We start from the raw sequence: 15,468 nt of genomic DNA on the forward strand, positions 1-15,468 counted from the left end.
GATAGATAGATAGATAGATAGATAGATAGATAGATAGATGATAGATGACAGATAGATGGATGGATGGATGGATGTGGGTGGGTGGGTGGATGGATGGATGGATGGATGGATGGATGGATAGATAGATAGATAGATAGATAGATAGATAGATAGATAGATAGATAGATGATAGTTAGATGATAGATAGATAGATAGATAGATAGATAGATAGATGATTGATAGATGATAGATGGATGGATGGATGGATAGATAGATGAAAGATAGATGATAGATAGATAGATAGATAGATAGATAGATGATAGATAGATAGATAGATAGATAGATAGATAGATAGATAGATAGATAGATAGATAGATAGATAATTTAAATATTCTGCTTCTCCCATCTGGGAGATTCTTAATTTTTGCTCCAAGGTACGGCATCTGAGATGATTCAGCAAACTCACCCAAGAGTTTGTGTGATTTTTGCTTCCGTAGAAATAGTAGAGAACGGAGCAGAGATGGAGAATGCAGCTGTAGGATATTTTTGGGGTAACAGCTAATTGAGGATTCCTCTGCCAAGTGATAACAGCGTATCTTTCAGGCCATGCTGTGTTTCTGGCTGACTGAAATAGTGATTGTCTGAAAATTAAGACAATCAAGTGGAGGCTGCATTCTGCCTTTCCTTTGATAATGATGGGTAGCACTTAACTCAGAAGATTACATTTCTAATTAAAAGCTGAATTTTAGCTGACCAAAGGCTTTACGTTGAAGCTCAGCACATGTGACAATTTAAATCTACACATAGACAAAAGCAAGCATTCTTGAGTTGATGTGGCTCGTACATAGGATCGCACCAATATCCAGTCAGTTTAATTGTAATAACTCCTTATTGCATGAGTTTGCTTTTGAATAATGTATTACAGGCAGTCCCCGACCACAACTGACCTCAACATTTCTATTGTTTAGTGAGATATTTGTTGAGTTTTGCCCCATTTTACGAGCTTTCTTGCTCAGTTGTTAAGTGAATCGCCACAGTTGATAAGTTAGTTTTCAAGTGAATCTAACTTCCCCACTGATTTTGCTTGTAAGAAGGTCACAAAAGGTGATCGCATCATCTCGGGACAGAGTACCGGTCATAAATATGAACCTGTTGCCAAGCAACTGAATTTTGATCACATGATCATGGGGATGCTACAAAGGTCGTTAAGTGAGAAAAACGGCCATAGATCACTTTTTTCCATTTTTGAATGGTCATTAAATGAACAATTGTAAGTTGAGGGAGTGGTGGTGGGAGATAATGTAATTTATTTTCCTGTTCTGCAAGAATCCTCTGGTTTTGCAACAGGTAGTTATGTCCATTTTTTTCCTTGGGGAATGAAAAAGTCAGTGAACTCTGTGAGTTTCAACTAGCTTTTGCACTATTCTTTTATTATATTGCTTTCTTTTATTAGTGATATTTAAATGACCATCAGAATGCAAATAACCACTGCAAGTATCTTATTGCAAAACAAAAAAGAAACAGCTTTGCAGAGCAAGGCTGAAATAGCCTGCTTAATTAGTTATATATATAGTTGCACTGATTAAAATGTATTATTCTAAAGGAAAATACTTTACCCCAGATTAGTGATTTAAAAGAGATTGAATTGAATGCCTGCATTTGGCAATGGGCAATGCTATAGGCTACTCTTCCAACATCATAATGGTTTTCCTGAATTAATTTCCACTGAGAATATTGTTTTCACTGATCTAGCAGTAGCCTGCAGTGCTGCATTTAACCACTGCGCCACCTGACTTGATCTTGCTTGCTTTCTGAAAAGCTCTAAAGATCTGGCTGTCCCACAGGTTCCCCTGAGTCAGGAGACTTTGTAAATCCACTTTGAATCTACCACCGTGCCTCCGGTGAAGTGTCTCTTACTATATTTTAGTTTTTGTTCCTTTAAATTGTCTACAAAGGCCCCGACTCACCTGTCAAGCGGACAGCTATCTGAACAAAATGCATAAATAAGTAAACAAAACAACTGCTGATATACTGATATAAAGATGACAACATGGTGATAGAAAAGGCAGAACAGCCTTGACTCAAGTCTTGTAGAAGAAGAGCCTCCATGCTTTGCCAGGTCAACTGTGAAGAGAAGGGCAGGGATGAAGTCTCGAGTTTATACAAACAGACAGACAGAACAAGCAAACCTTATATCTACACCGGCTATTAGCACAGCAGCCTTCATTATTTGAATCAGAAAGGAACATGTACAAAGAAAAGAGAAAAAAATCCCTAAGCAATATAATCTACTAAGTAATAATATATTAAGTAACTTAGCTATTTACCGGTACCTTTTTCCCCCCAATAAAATATGCGACCTCCTATTTCATACCTCATAAATTCATTGGGTGTCCAATCAGAATTGGCCAATAAAGAATATTCTGTTCTATATCCTTTGTCCTTCTCCACAAATGGTAGCATTCATAGCCGTGGATCATTTTACCCTTACCTTCCATTTTAGAATAAACCAAGATACAAATCAGTTCATTGGTCAGCAGGGAAAACCTGTTTATTTTAACTAACTTTACGTTTTCAGGGCCAGATGAGCTCTATCCCAGAGTAGATAACAATACCAATACAACAATGAAGAAGAAGATGATGATGATGGATTGACTGATTGTTTACCCGTTGTACCTGACTAATCTTGGAGACTTGAATGAAGCGTCAGACAATTAGAGGAGGACATATATAGTATCTATTTTCAAAAAGGGGAAGAGAATAGTTCAGGGAATTTCAACCAATCAATCTGTGATTGCTGGGAAAATTCTACAGAAGGCCACAAAGAGATTAATTTGTAAGAATGAAGTATGTGATAATTACTTGAAGTTTTGGTTTTGGTTTTGGTTTTGCCTTTATTTGTATGCTGCCCTTTTCCCTGAGGGGACTCAGGGCGGCTCACAATTCAAAAAGGGAGGGGGAAAAGACAAACAATAGACAATACAGCATGTTAAAAAGAACACAACAATCGCACAATTCGAGTGGGGCTACAATCTTAACCCCAGGCCAGCCGGGACAGCCAGATCTTTACAGCGGCGCGGAAGGACTGGAGGGTGGTGAGGGTCCGAATCTCCACGGGGAGTTCGTTCCAAAGGGACGGAGCAGCCACCGAGAAGGCTCTCCTCCGGGTAGTTGCCAGTTTGCACTGGCTAGAAGATGGAATTTGGAGGAGGCCTAATCGGTGCGATCGTATCGGTCTAGTGGAGGTAATTGGCAGTAGGCGGTCTCTCAAATACCCAGGCCCACTACCATGAAGGGCTTTATAGGTGATAAGTAGCACCTTGAAGCGCACCCGGAGATCAACAGGTAGCCAGTGCAGCTCGCGAAGTCATAATGGATTTGTCAAAAATCTTTTTTTCCAGCTACTTTAGCTCATTTTTGGACTGGTAATGTCTTTTGCCAATTATGGGCGTGCTGTAGACTGGATATGTTTTTATTTTAGCAAAATGTTTGATAAAATGTCCCGTGTTATGCTGATTAGCTGGCTAGCATGAACATTAACATAGCTGACGCAAAACTCATTCTCAAGTACTCATCGATGGTTACTCATCAAACTGGAATGAGGCATTGCGTGGGGTGCCACAAGGTTCAGCCTTGAATCTCCTACAGACCTACCGATTCTTACAAAAAGTAGCTGTGCTGTGTTTAGCCAGTAAGTTGAGCTCTAGAGACTGTAAGGATTAAATATTCTTAGCGTATTACTCAGAAGAAAGAAGAGGTCAAAATGAAATCACAAAAACTGCACTTGGGATTTTTCATCCTCATAAGATCATGGCTGGAACCAAAAAAAGAATAAAATTTACGCTTTATTTAAAGTCACAACGAAAAATATCATTGAATGCTCATAAAGATACTATGTCGTTTTAACCAAAGAATATTTTATCACAAATTCCTAGGAGATTTGTTCTAAGAATCCAAAATAATAGGCACTGGTTCACAGAGACATTATTTGATCTAAAAGAAAACGGGGCATAAAATAAGACGTTTGATTTTTTACCTTCATATTAGTAAAATATTTGTATTATTTTAGTTTGGATTCTCATGCAAAATGACCGGAGGATATGGACTTATCACACAGATACTCATAAGTTGTAATGCATTATCCTGCAAGATATTGGATTTTCAATAAGCAAGGAACTTTCAGGACCTTGGATAGCTCAGAACAAAGCTTAACTGTAATACAGGCAGTCCTTGACTTAGGACCACAAGTGAGCCCGACATTTTTGTTCTAAGTGAGACATTTATTAAATGAGTTTTGCTCCATTTTAAGACCTTTCTCCTCCCCCCCGGTTATTAAGTGAATCCCTGCAGTTGTTAAATTAGTAACACGGTTGTTAAGTGAATCTGGTTTTCCCATTGACTTTGCTTATCACATGACCCCGGAACACTGCAATTTTCATAAGTGTGAGTCAGTTCCCAAGTACCTGAGTTTTGATCATGTGACCATGAGAATGCTGCAACGGTCTTAAGTGTGAAAAACTGTCATAAGTCACTTTTTTCAGTGCTGTTGTAATTTTGGACAGTCACTAAACCAGTGTTTCTCAACCTTGGCAACTTGAAGATGTCCGGACTTCAACTCCCAGGATTCCCCAGCAGTGGTTAGGACAGTGTTTCTCAACCTTGGCAACTTGAAGATGTCCGGACTTCAACTCCCAGAGTTCCCCAGCCAGCCAAGGTTGAGAAACACTGCACTAAACGAACTGTTGTAAATGAAGGACTGCCTGTACATCCTTTTTCTCATAGAAGTATTGTCTACAGAGAGCCGGCTGAAGCTGTCCTAGGAGTCCTTCTCCTTCTGAATGTTGACGCTGATTCTTAAAAGAACCATGTCTATTTCTTCAGTGTTAGTGGGGGAAATGTTGGGACAGATTTGGGAGATGGGCTGGGAGAGGAAACTTGTCATAATTATGAATCTCAGTCCAGAGTTAAGAATCATGTTAGGGATAATATGTTGGGAGTGATACTGAGTTCTCATTTCAAAGTCGAATGGATTTTGCATCTTTGGAGATGGAGTCTCAAGAGAAATGACAACAAGATCCCAAAGAAAGAAATGTTTTATTTTCATAGAATGACCTATAAAGTAAGCGTAGATTGGGGACACTACTACCAAGAGTAGCTGGATATAGTGATTGGTGCATAAGTTAAATATTTTTTTAAAAGTAAAATGTCTAGAAGGCTTTTAAGCAAACTTTTATTGTATATCCCGAAAGCACTAATTTTTGTTAAACTATATAGATTATTTTTGTGTACTACTGTAGTCCGATAGAAATGAAGATCACTGATTAAGGTTTTTATAAACCTACTTCTGTCAAATCCACTCTGGCTAGCAGATTTTTAGATATAATGTTAGTTACTTAGATTATATTACAAAAGAATGGGCAAAGTTGATTGAAACTCATGGACTTCGATGAGAATTAAACGGAAAAAAATTGCAGATATATTTTGAACTTGATACCTTAGTATGAGAATTGTGATCATTTGAACACCTACTTTTTTATAAGAATGGTCCCAGTTTGTTTAATTGTAAGTGGTGGCAGGTTTCACAATAGATCTACTTTGGATGTTGAATTTACTGGACTTCAGGAGGAATAAGGGGGGAAAATAAGTATACTGTTGTTTGTTATCTGTATGCCTGAAGTTTTCAGGACAGTAATAGAGTTATTTATAAGTAGCCTTGATGTAATGACACTATTACCCAATATCAAGCGTATGGCTGTCTAGGAGACATTGCAAATGAATCTGTATGCAACTTTTCATTATGTGAGTTTAAGATAGTTAAAAAAAAACACATTTTATTTCTTTGCAGGGAGCTTATCTTATCCAGTATTGATATTGATGCAACTGGAATGTGGGAGTGCATGATCAGCAATTCCTACGGAAGCATTTCTAAGCAGGTGGAAATCGTTGTACTAGAAACAGCCGCACCTTATTGTCCTGCTGAGAGAGTAATTAACAATAAGGGAGATTTCAGGTAAGATTTTCTTTTTTAAAAATTGTTTCAGTCATCAGATTACGATATTTTTCTTTCTTTTTTCTTATGGAAACTCTACAGGTTGCTTTTCCTGAACAGAAAGTTCTTCGGGTTGAGCCCTGGGATTATTAATATCTAGTCAAATAAAATCAGATGATGCCACATTGGTTTCTTAGGTTGTATTAGTTTTGAAAGCTTTATTTAAAGTTACAAATAGCAGGGATATAGGGGAGCAAACAAAAAATAATAATAGTTACTCTTCAACTGCACATCAAAATAAACTGGTTGGTTGGTTGCTAGAGAGCCGAGGTGGTGCAGTGGTTACGGTGCAGTATTGTAGGCCACTTCAGCTGACTGTTATCTGCAGTTTGGCGGTTCAAATCTCACCGGCTCAGGGTTGACTCAGCCTTCCATCCTTCCGAGGTGGGTAAAATGAGGACACAGATTGTTGGGGGCAATATGCTGACTCTGTAAACCGCTTAGAGAGGGCTGAAAGCCCTATGAAGCGGTATATAAGTCTAACTGCTATTGCTATTGCTGCTAGTTTAATCTGTGTAAACCCAGTTTGGGACTTTTCAAACCCTGGCTTATTGTGAGTTATCCGACTGCAGTTTATTTAAAAGTGAAATCAACTGTGGCTCATTGCAGTATCAGTCCAGCTGATATATTATTCCAAAAGACAAAAGGACTAGTTAGTAAGCGTTTTTTTCTATACAAATTAAGCATGAAAGCACTGTGAATTCTGAAGGAGACTTCAAGACACCTTTTCACCCTATATTCTTAGTCCCTCGGTAAAGAAAATATTTCTCCCAAAATAACATTATCGTGAATCTGTCAACATCTGCCTTTATTTTTAGACACACTTTATTAGACGCATGCCTTCAGTTTTGTTTCTATTTCAAGAAGGTTACGGTATATTCTTACCTGCTTCAGGAACAGATTTGGTTGGCTAATATGTACAGTTCCCCCCCCCCCCCAAAAAAAATATGAAGCACATAAATCACACAACTTTCCTCAACTGAAAGGATTAGTTGTATGCAAGAAATGTTGGTTTGAGTATTTTAAATAACAGCTTCACAACCATGTAGATAATCACTTATGAATCTGGAAAAAACACAATATGACATAATTTATAGTGCTTTGCTGTATTTTAAACCCATCAATTATAATCAAGGCTTTGAGTGGGCTTGAATTAGTTTTTCTTTTTTTTTTGAAGCCAGGCCAGTTTTAAGAGCTATTGAGATATACATGGAACACAATTTTGAGCTTCATGAAGCAGAGATTTTGGAATATCCACTTATCAAATTTAATAGCTGCTGATACCAATATTAGACGTATAAAGCTTCTACAGCATCACTAATAGGCTTAGAGATGGAAGAAGGATATTTCACAAACAGAGTTGGAAGCCTACTGGCGAGCAAAACAACATGGACATCATCAGAGGTGGCCAATGAAAATTTCTAGTTTGGGGAGAAGCCCGGGGAATATTCTTAGAAGTGGAGGAGGGAGCCAAATGCTCCAGAATATATATATATATAGATAGAGCAACTTTATTAAAAGCCGAAAATGTTGCTTTCCTAGTAGAGAAAAAAAAACAACCTCATTTTAAAATGCCTGAATAGTGGTTATACACTCAAGGACTTGGGAATTGCTTCATTTTGACTGATAACAATTAAAAAAGAGAAGAGACTGGAGAGAAAGGAATGTGGCCTGGAATCAAAACTAAAAGCTTTTGTTTCTCCGTTTGCTGAATACCCTCTCTCTTAAATTCTGAATACCCCTCAAAAATCACCTTGCCCACAATAGTCTCCAAAATAGGCCTACTATCCCAAAATTAAATTTGCAAAAATTACTGATTCCTTGTTAGATATTCTTTAGGCTGCATGATTTCGTGATGTTTAAGGACAGTACTTTAATATACTTAATATGACATTGAGAGTGTGATTGCAAACATTTAATGCGACTTGACAGTTTCACGGGTTTTCCATTTAAAATTTATTTCTATTTTTTGGCATCAGATGTTCTAATATTGCATGATGTTATTTGAAAAGACTGTTAAGCCCTAGAATGTCTTAAGTCGTGCAGATATATAATTCAACTTACAATAGTTCATTTAATGATCGTTTGAAGTTACAATGGCACTGAAAAAGTGACATGACCATTTTTCACACTAATGACCCTTGCTGAATCCCCATGACCACCGGATCAAAATTCAGATGCTTGGCAACTAATTGATCTTTATGACAATTGCAGTGCCCTGGGGTCATGTGATCAGCTTCTGCAGCCTTCTGACAAGCAAAGTCAACGGGGAAACCAGATTCACTTAACAACCATGTTACTAACTTAAGAGCTGCAGCGATTCACCTAACAACTATGACAAAGAAGGTCGTAAAGTGGGGCAAAATTCACTTAACAAATGTGTCGCTTAGCAATGGAAATTTTGGACTCAACTGAGGTTGTGAGTCAAGGACTACCTGTATGCCCGTGATGACGAACCTATGGCACGCGTGCGACAGGTGGCACATGGAGCCATATCGGAGGGCACGCGAGGTGTTGCCCTGTGTCAGCTCCAGCGCTATGTGTGCGGTTCGCCTTCCCCGGGCTTCAGGAAAGCCTCCGGAGCCTGTGGATGGCGAAAAAGAGCCCAACGGGCCTACTGGAAGTCCAGAGGTTTCAGTGATGCATGCGCAGCGTGTGTGTGTGTGTTGTGAGTGCATGCATTGCATCGTGGGTGTGCGCATGCACAAACACACATGCTATGGTGTGTGCGCCCTTTTGGCAGCCAAGCAAAAAAATGTTCGCCATCACTGTTGTATACTATCCATGTGTCGGCAGCAGAAACATGCTTTGAGCCCCCTTAAACCCCTCGGCCGAAGAATTCTGGCTGTTGGGATCCAGGAGAAGAGCCTTTTCTTCTGTGGCTTTTGCCCTTTGGAACATCTTACCCTCCCTGAGTGAGGTTTGCTCCCACCCTTCTGGCCTTCCACAACAGCCCGAAGACTGGTTGGCTTTTTGGCCCCAACTCAGGAGCTTCATTCTGGAGGCGTTTGATGGATTAAGAGGAGATTCCCACCTCTCACATCTCACGCCCTCCCTAACCTTTAATCGTAGCTTTAATCTTTCTCTGATTGCAATGCTATTTTATTATTTGTAGAAAGATTTATGTGTTATGGTTTTATAGCTTTTAACGTTGCAGGCCTCCCAGATTCATCCAGAGATGAGATATGTGCCGTCAAATTTAATAAATAAAATAATAAAATAAACTTTGGGCAAGGCCCATAAAAATCTGAGAGGGCCACAAGTTGCTGATCCCTTCCCTATATTCTTCTGGGTGATTTTCTTTTTAAAATAAATCATACTGGGATACTTACTAGCACCTATGAAAGCAGTAAAGCTTCTTGCTACTAAAAGTAACGTCGTTCCTGAAGGGTAAGGTGACCAGATTTTCAGATTGGTAAAGAGGGACACCTTTGACCGGGGGGGGGGGGGGGGCTTGATTAAAAATTTTATACGGAGCAACAAAAATTTTCATACAATGCAAAAATAGTATTGTAATGTTTTTTTTAATTTCGACGTAACTACAATTGACAAATATAAATTGTAACTGTTGCCAAACATCAAAATTTTGATCGCGTGACCATGAGGATGCTGCAACGGTCGCTAAGTGTGAAAAATGGTCGCTAAGTGTGAAAAATGGTCATCAGTCACTTTTTTCAATGCCATTGTAACTTTGGTCACTATACCACCTTTCTGGCCACAGTTCTTAAGTGAATAAATGCAGCTGGTATTTTGTATTGAATCTTTTTTAAAACAGTCTAAGACAATTTAAAAAAAGATTCTATCCTACCTCTTCTTTTTTATTTGCTATAGAAAACACGGCATATTTTTTTCCCATTCATTTTATAAAATTAAGGCCCTCTGACTAAAAACTATGACTGAGGACTAAGGAGAATTAGACTAAAACTTTCAGCGTGGTCAAGTAGAGATATAGTTGGTTGGAAAAGAAATCATGGCCATTAGCGTTATCCTCAGGTGGTACATTCAGTTCTTTAGCAGTATTTCGCTTAGTGTTTTCATTTTCCACTTAAAAAACAAAACAGAGTAAAAATAGCCTCCTTTCACCACAATAAGTATTATGGTAAAACGTATGTGGAAGAACCAGGTGTGGTTTTGAAGAGGAAAATCTTTGCCTTTGTTTGCAAAGTTCAAGGCACGATTATCCCCAGGAAGAAGCTACATTTCTACTTAGCACAGAAAGCTGAGCAACTCAACTTGGGGTTCTCTTTAATGAGTCAGTTTTAAAATACACCAAGATAAGCGTATACTGACTGCAGCTTTCATTAACAAACCTTTCGCTTCATTGCTGGTAAATGTCATAATAAATAAACAAACAAACAAACAAATAAATAAAAGTGAAATAACTGTTCAGCTAAGATGAGAGACCTTTTGCTGTTTCATTTTCTCCAAATCAAAAAAACCCGAAGGATTCACATTTGTTTCATTACTGCTCATCATTCAAACATCATTCTGCGCAAATTGATTTTAGAAATACACATCAAACGCCTGCTGAGTCTGTATATTTCTTTGGCATTTCAAAGTAATGAATTCAGAATTGTAGAGAATATCTTTGGAGCTGAAAGTTAACATTAACACCTGAAGCGTTTTTGAAAAATGTCTCTTTTTTGGATGAGTTTCCCTGCCAATAATGTATCATGAAAACGTCTTTGAGGTTTTGATATTATGGCAAATATGTTGGAAGCAATCTATTACAAGCACAAAAGAAAACCAGGGGTGGGGGGGGGAAGGGGTCACCTTGTTTTAAAAAGAAAGATGCATTAAATTTAAAATGGAAAGGTTGACTCTTTTGATCTGCCAGGTCCAGGTGGTATATGTAATTGAAATCTCGCTGCAAGGACTTGTAATGCAAGCTTCAGTGAACAAAAGCTATTATTATAAAATGATGGTTATATTTATTTTCTTTCTCCTTTCATTGTAAGATACTTTTAAGTGAGCAAAAATGTCTCTGTGTCCTGGTGTTTCCGAATCTTAACCATCGGTACCCTAACACTGTGCATCTTGCGTAGCATTCTTGGGTTACAGGTGCAAGCTTATTAAAGAGAGATCCTACTTGAAGCTAAGGAGACATTTTCTGACAGTAAGAACAATTAACCAATGGAAGAGCTTGTCTCCTGGAGTTGCGGGGGCTCCATTGATGGAGGCTTTCAAGAAAAGATAGGAGATCCATTTGTCCTGGGCAGTATAAGGAATTTGAATTTCCTTTATTTGTATGCCGCCCTTTTCCCTGGGGGGGACTCAGGGCGGCTCACAATTCAAAAAGGACTGTTGCCTTGGACAAGGGGTTGGACTGGAACAGGCCTATCAAACTGGCGGCCCACGGGCTGGATCTATCACACACAGGCCACATCTAACTGCAGCTCTGCAAAGACAAAAACATCATGATACGTCAAGTGACGGGATCGGGTTTGATGCCTGTGGATTAGAAGATCTCCAGTGTCATGATTCTAAGATAATTTCTAGGCTTTCCACAATTTGGTCGTCTTGATTGGCTATTCCTTAGTTTGGAGCAACACAAAAAGAGTTCTCGTGCTGTATGGCTCAAAAATAGATTATGAAAGCAGGGAACCCCTTTCCATCTTAATGCCCAGATACGATCAGAATGAAAAAGGGAGTCTAGGAAAAGCACTGCAATGGCGAACGTTATTCCAAGAAAATAAATGTTGTATGGTCAGGTCTCACCATAGATCAATGATTCTTCAACAATTTACAAGGATGGCCCAGTGGTGCACTAATTCTTCTCCCAGAATTCTCTATGACCATTGTTGCGAATTCTAGGAATTGAAGTCCGCGTGATTGACCATTGATTTAAGGCACGGGTGTCAAACTCGATCGCATCACACGACATCACGTGACGTATCACAACAGGTGTGGCCTTTGCAGAGCTGGGCTGGGCGTGGCCTGCGCGTGATACCTCCTCCTGCCCATGGGCTGCCAGTTTGACACGCCTGATTTAAGGGATCTCAGTTAATACAACCTGAGTCTGAAGCAACATCTCATCCCTTGAGTTTTAATTCAATTGAAGTAATAATAAATCTAAGAGTAAACAAGAAATTACTTAGAAATGAAAATTCAATTTTGCCAATGTACTATATAAAATTATTTATCAAATATTTTCCTATATATGCTGATAACCTATAAAAATCCTGCAAATTCCTAAAGGCTGCCAGTGCCACTTATGAATATGACTTGCTCCTCACTGAGATTTTAAATTATGTCTTGACACTAGTACTTCAGGCTGGAGCGGAGAAGATTTCTTGGTTGACAGAATGCTCCTGCTTATTTACATGTCATACATTAGGAGAAAGGCTCTTTTCTGTCCTTCTTGGCATAATATAGGAAACTATTATGTATAGTTTCCTATACTGTATATGGAATTTTAGAGGAAGAGACAAAGTGGCTAAGACGCTGAGCTTGTCCATCAGGAAAGTCGGCAGTTCGGCGGTTCGAATCCCTAGTGCCGCTTAATGGAGTGAGCTCCCGTGACTTGTCCCAGCTTCTGCCAATCTAGCAGTTCGAAAGCATGTAAAAATGCAAGTAGAAAAATAGGGACCACCTTTGGTGGGAAGGGAACAGTGTCCGTCTGCCTTCGCTGTTTAGTCATGCCGACCACATGACCACGGAGACGCCTTCAGACAGCCCTGGCTCTTCAGCTTTGAAACGGAGATGAGCACCGCCCCCTAGAGTTGGGAACGACTAGCACATATGTGTGAGTGGAACCTTTACCTTTAATAAGAAAAAATTCTTCATGGTGGCATTGTAAAATACTATCCACAACGCATGTATGAATGAAGGGAAATTTGAAAACTTGATCTTACATTCATCAAAGAAAAGCCTCATATTCTAAAACAAAGCCACTAAAAAACATTGACTGTAATAGTATTATTTGCATACTGCAATTACCTGTATTATTGAAGTATCAGTATTTACCAAAGAACTTTTTTTGAAAGATACTAACATTTCAAAATAAAAAAGTTTTAACTTGAAAAAGGTGTATCTAATAGACACGATGTTAAAGGGATGGGAATGAAAATATTCTGTTTTTCTGTAATGTTTGATCCTTGCTTTCCAAACCTGACTTTGCCCACTACTGTTGGGACTAATAACTGGAATTTGGGATTTTTCAATCTAAAAACATGAAGGATAACATGGGCAAGACCGATCTATTAATGTTGAATCACCGCCTTGGGAGAAAAGAGCCAAATTATAACCTCTCCCAGCAAAGACAGAGGAAATGAACTTTGCCAGTTTTAAGCCCCCAAAATAAAGCCCTTTAATATATAAATATACCAATTAAAATCATTTCAAATTGAATGACCCATTGTTGAATATAAAACACGCAAGGAAACTGCTCTATGAGTTCCAGTTCAAGACAGATGATGTACTGCATTATTTATTGTAAGCATGGGCAACCTGCAGCCTTAGGGCCTAATTTTAAAAAAATCCATTGCTAAGTACAGAAGCCTTTTGCAAGCAAACAATTCAATCCTCTAGCAAAAACAGCCTTCCTCTTTCCCAGAAACTCTCCATGTGAAGAGAAGGGGAAATGAGGACGTCAAAAATTTGCTCGCACAGAAGGTTGCAACTGAAGAAGGAAGAAGAAATGCTAGGGAAAAAAATGGATACCTTTCCTCCTCCCTTATATATTTTTTCTATTCCGACCTTGGCCGCCATTTGTTTTAGCTGCTCCCATCATCGGAATTTTCCCTAAACAAATCTGTTCCCCTAAACAGAATATCGCTGTAGTAGCACTGTAGCTTTTGATGGGGAAAAAACGTGACTGCTCCTATTTTACCTCAACAGTCTCATAAATTCAGGGAAATATGCATTATTCTGTAGAAAGTGTACTTCAGGTTGGAACTTTATGTAATTTAATGTATTAATATTAATGAAGAGCCAAGGTGGTGCAGTGGTTAGAGTGCAGCACTGCAGGCCACTTCAGCTGACTGCAGTTCTGCAGTCCGGCGGTTCAAATCTCACTGGCTCAAGGTTGACTCAGCCTTCCATCCTTCCGAGGTGGGTGAAATGAGGACCCAGACTGTGGGGGCGATATGCTGACTCTGTAAACCGCTTAGAGGGGGCTGAAAGCCCTATGAAGCGGTATATAAGTCTAACTGCTATTGCTATTGCTATTAGTGTAGCATTACAGTATCTTATTTGTATTTTTTTTTCACAGGTGGCCTAAAACTGTGGCAGGTGTGACCGCTTACCATTCATGTTTTCAGCATTCCTTAAGATCAGCCTCCTTTCTGAATGGGGAAGAGAAGCTAAAAGCATGGCGTAATTGTAACCGCACAGGTTGGTGGGATGAAGAAAGCTATTCCCAATGTCCGTATTCACAGGAAGTGACTCAAATCCTTCATGCTTTCAGTCAGGTAAACCATACTGTCGTACATGGAATTTAGTGTATTGTAAGCATCACACAGTTCTTACCCAAGTTTCTGCAGAGAAAGTCTTTGTTATCTAGGCTGTCTAACAAGACTATATATCAAGAATGGATTCTAAGCTTTCCAGACATGTGCTATAACTCTAGTTGTATTCAACTATTCTATTTTAGAATAAGAAAGCATAAACAGATTGTGACATTTATTCAAACATAGTTCTCATGGCATTATCTTTAATATTCATTTAAATTAAATTATTGATGCTGGATCAGTATTCATGGTGCTGATAAATGGCTCCGTCAGGGGGAAGTCGCTTGACAAAAAATTATTTAAGTTAAAAGTATTAGACATTTTAAGTATTTTAAAACGCAGTGTTCTTATTAGACTATTTAAATATTTTACAATATAATGTTGTTTGTTTGAATTATACATCAATAATGTTCTTCATCTCTAGAAAAATAAAACGTTAAATGTTTTAAATATAGAAAATAGAATTAAACTTTTAACTGAATTTTATATCTTTTGGGATTTTTTTTTTCAGAGGCATCTAAATGCTACCAATGCACTGGAATTTTCCCATCAGCTAGCAGCTTTCACAAGAGACGCTGCCAAATTTGCAGATAAGGAGGATGTGATCTATTTAGCTTATATGTTGGAAAAACTAATTCTACATATGGAAGAGATCAAAGACGTAAGACTCTATTTGTTGGATTTATTTTAATGTCCAGTAATGGGGTTTTCTTTGGGGGGAGGGTCTTTTTAAAATAGTAATTCCTACTTTTTATTCAAGAGCTTTTCATAAAATATTTTTAAATTTGAATTATATAATATACAGATAGTTTTTGGGTTATGACCATTTATTCAACAACCATTCACAATTATACCGGCACTAAATGAGAGGGACTTCTGAGAGGTCCTTCAAGTTCCAGCAATATCAACAGCTCTGCAATCATGTGATGGCCATGTGGGTGCTCAGTGCCCAGTTCATGACTACAACATTGCTGTGAGCTGCAGTTTTGT

The 15,468-nt window shown here is 38.5% G+C and overlaps 1 protein-coding gene across 2 annotated transcripts in view; it reads left to right on the forward strand.

Annotated features, from left to right (window-relative positions):
• The window catches only part of ADGRA1 (adhesion G protein-coupled receptor A1), a 304,703-nt gene that overhangs the window by 127,281 nt on the left and 161,954 nt on the right, over positions 1-15,468 (forward strand). For both annotated transcript variants that reach the window (XM_087702485.1, XM_087702486.1), the window contains exons 8-10: positions 5,825-5,989; positions 14,241-14,439; positions 14,990-15,139. In XM_087702485.1, the coding sequence (XP_087558611.1) occupies positions 5,825-5,989; positions 14,241-14,439; positions 14,990-15,139 (514 nt within the window). The remainder of the gene's footprint in view (positions 1-5,824; positions 5,990-14,240; positions 14,440-14,989; positions 15,140-15,468) is intronic.

Source organism: Thamnophis sirtalis, unplaced genomic scaffold, assembly GCF_051295495.1.
Source record: "Thamnophis sirtalis isolate CommonGarterSnake01/CBP01778 unplaced genomic scaffold, rThaSir2_p1.2 scaffold_15, whole genome shotgun sequence".
NCBI lineage: Eukaryota > Metazoa > Chordata > Lepidosauria > Squamata > Natricidae > Thamnophis > Thamnophis sirtalis.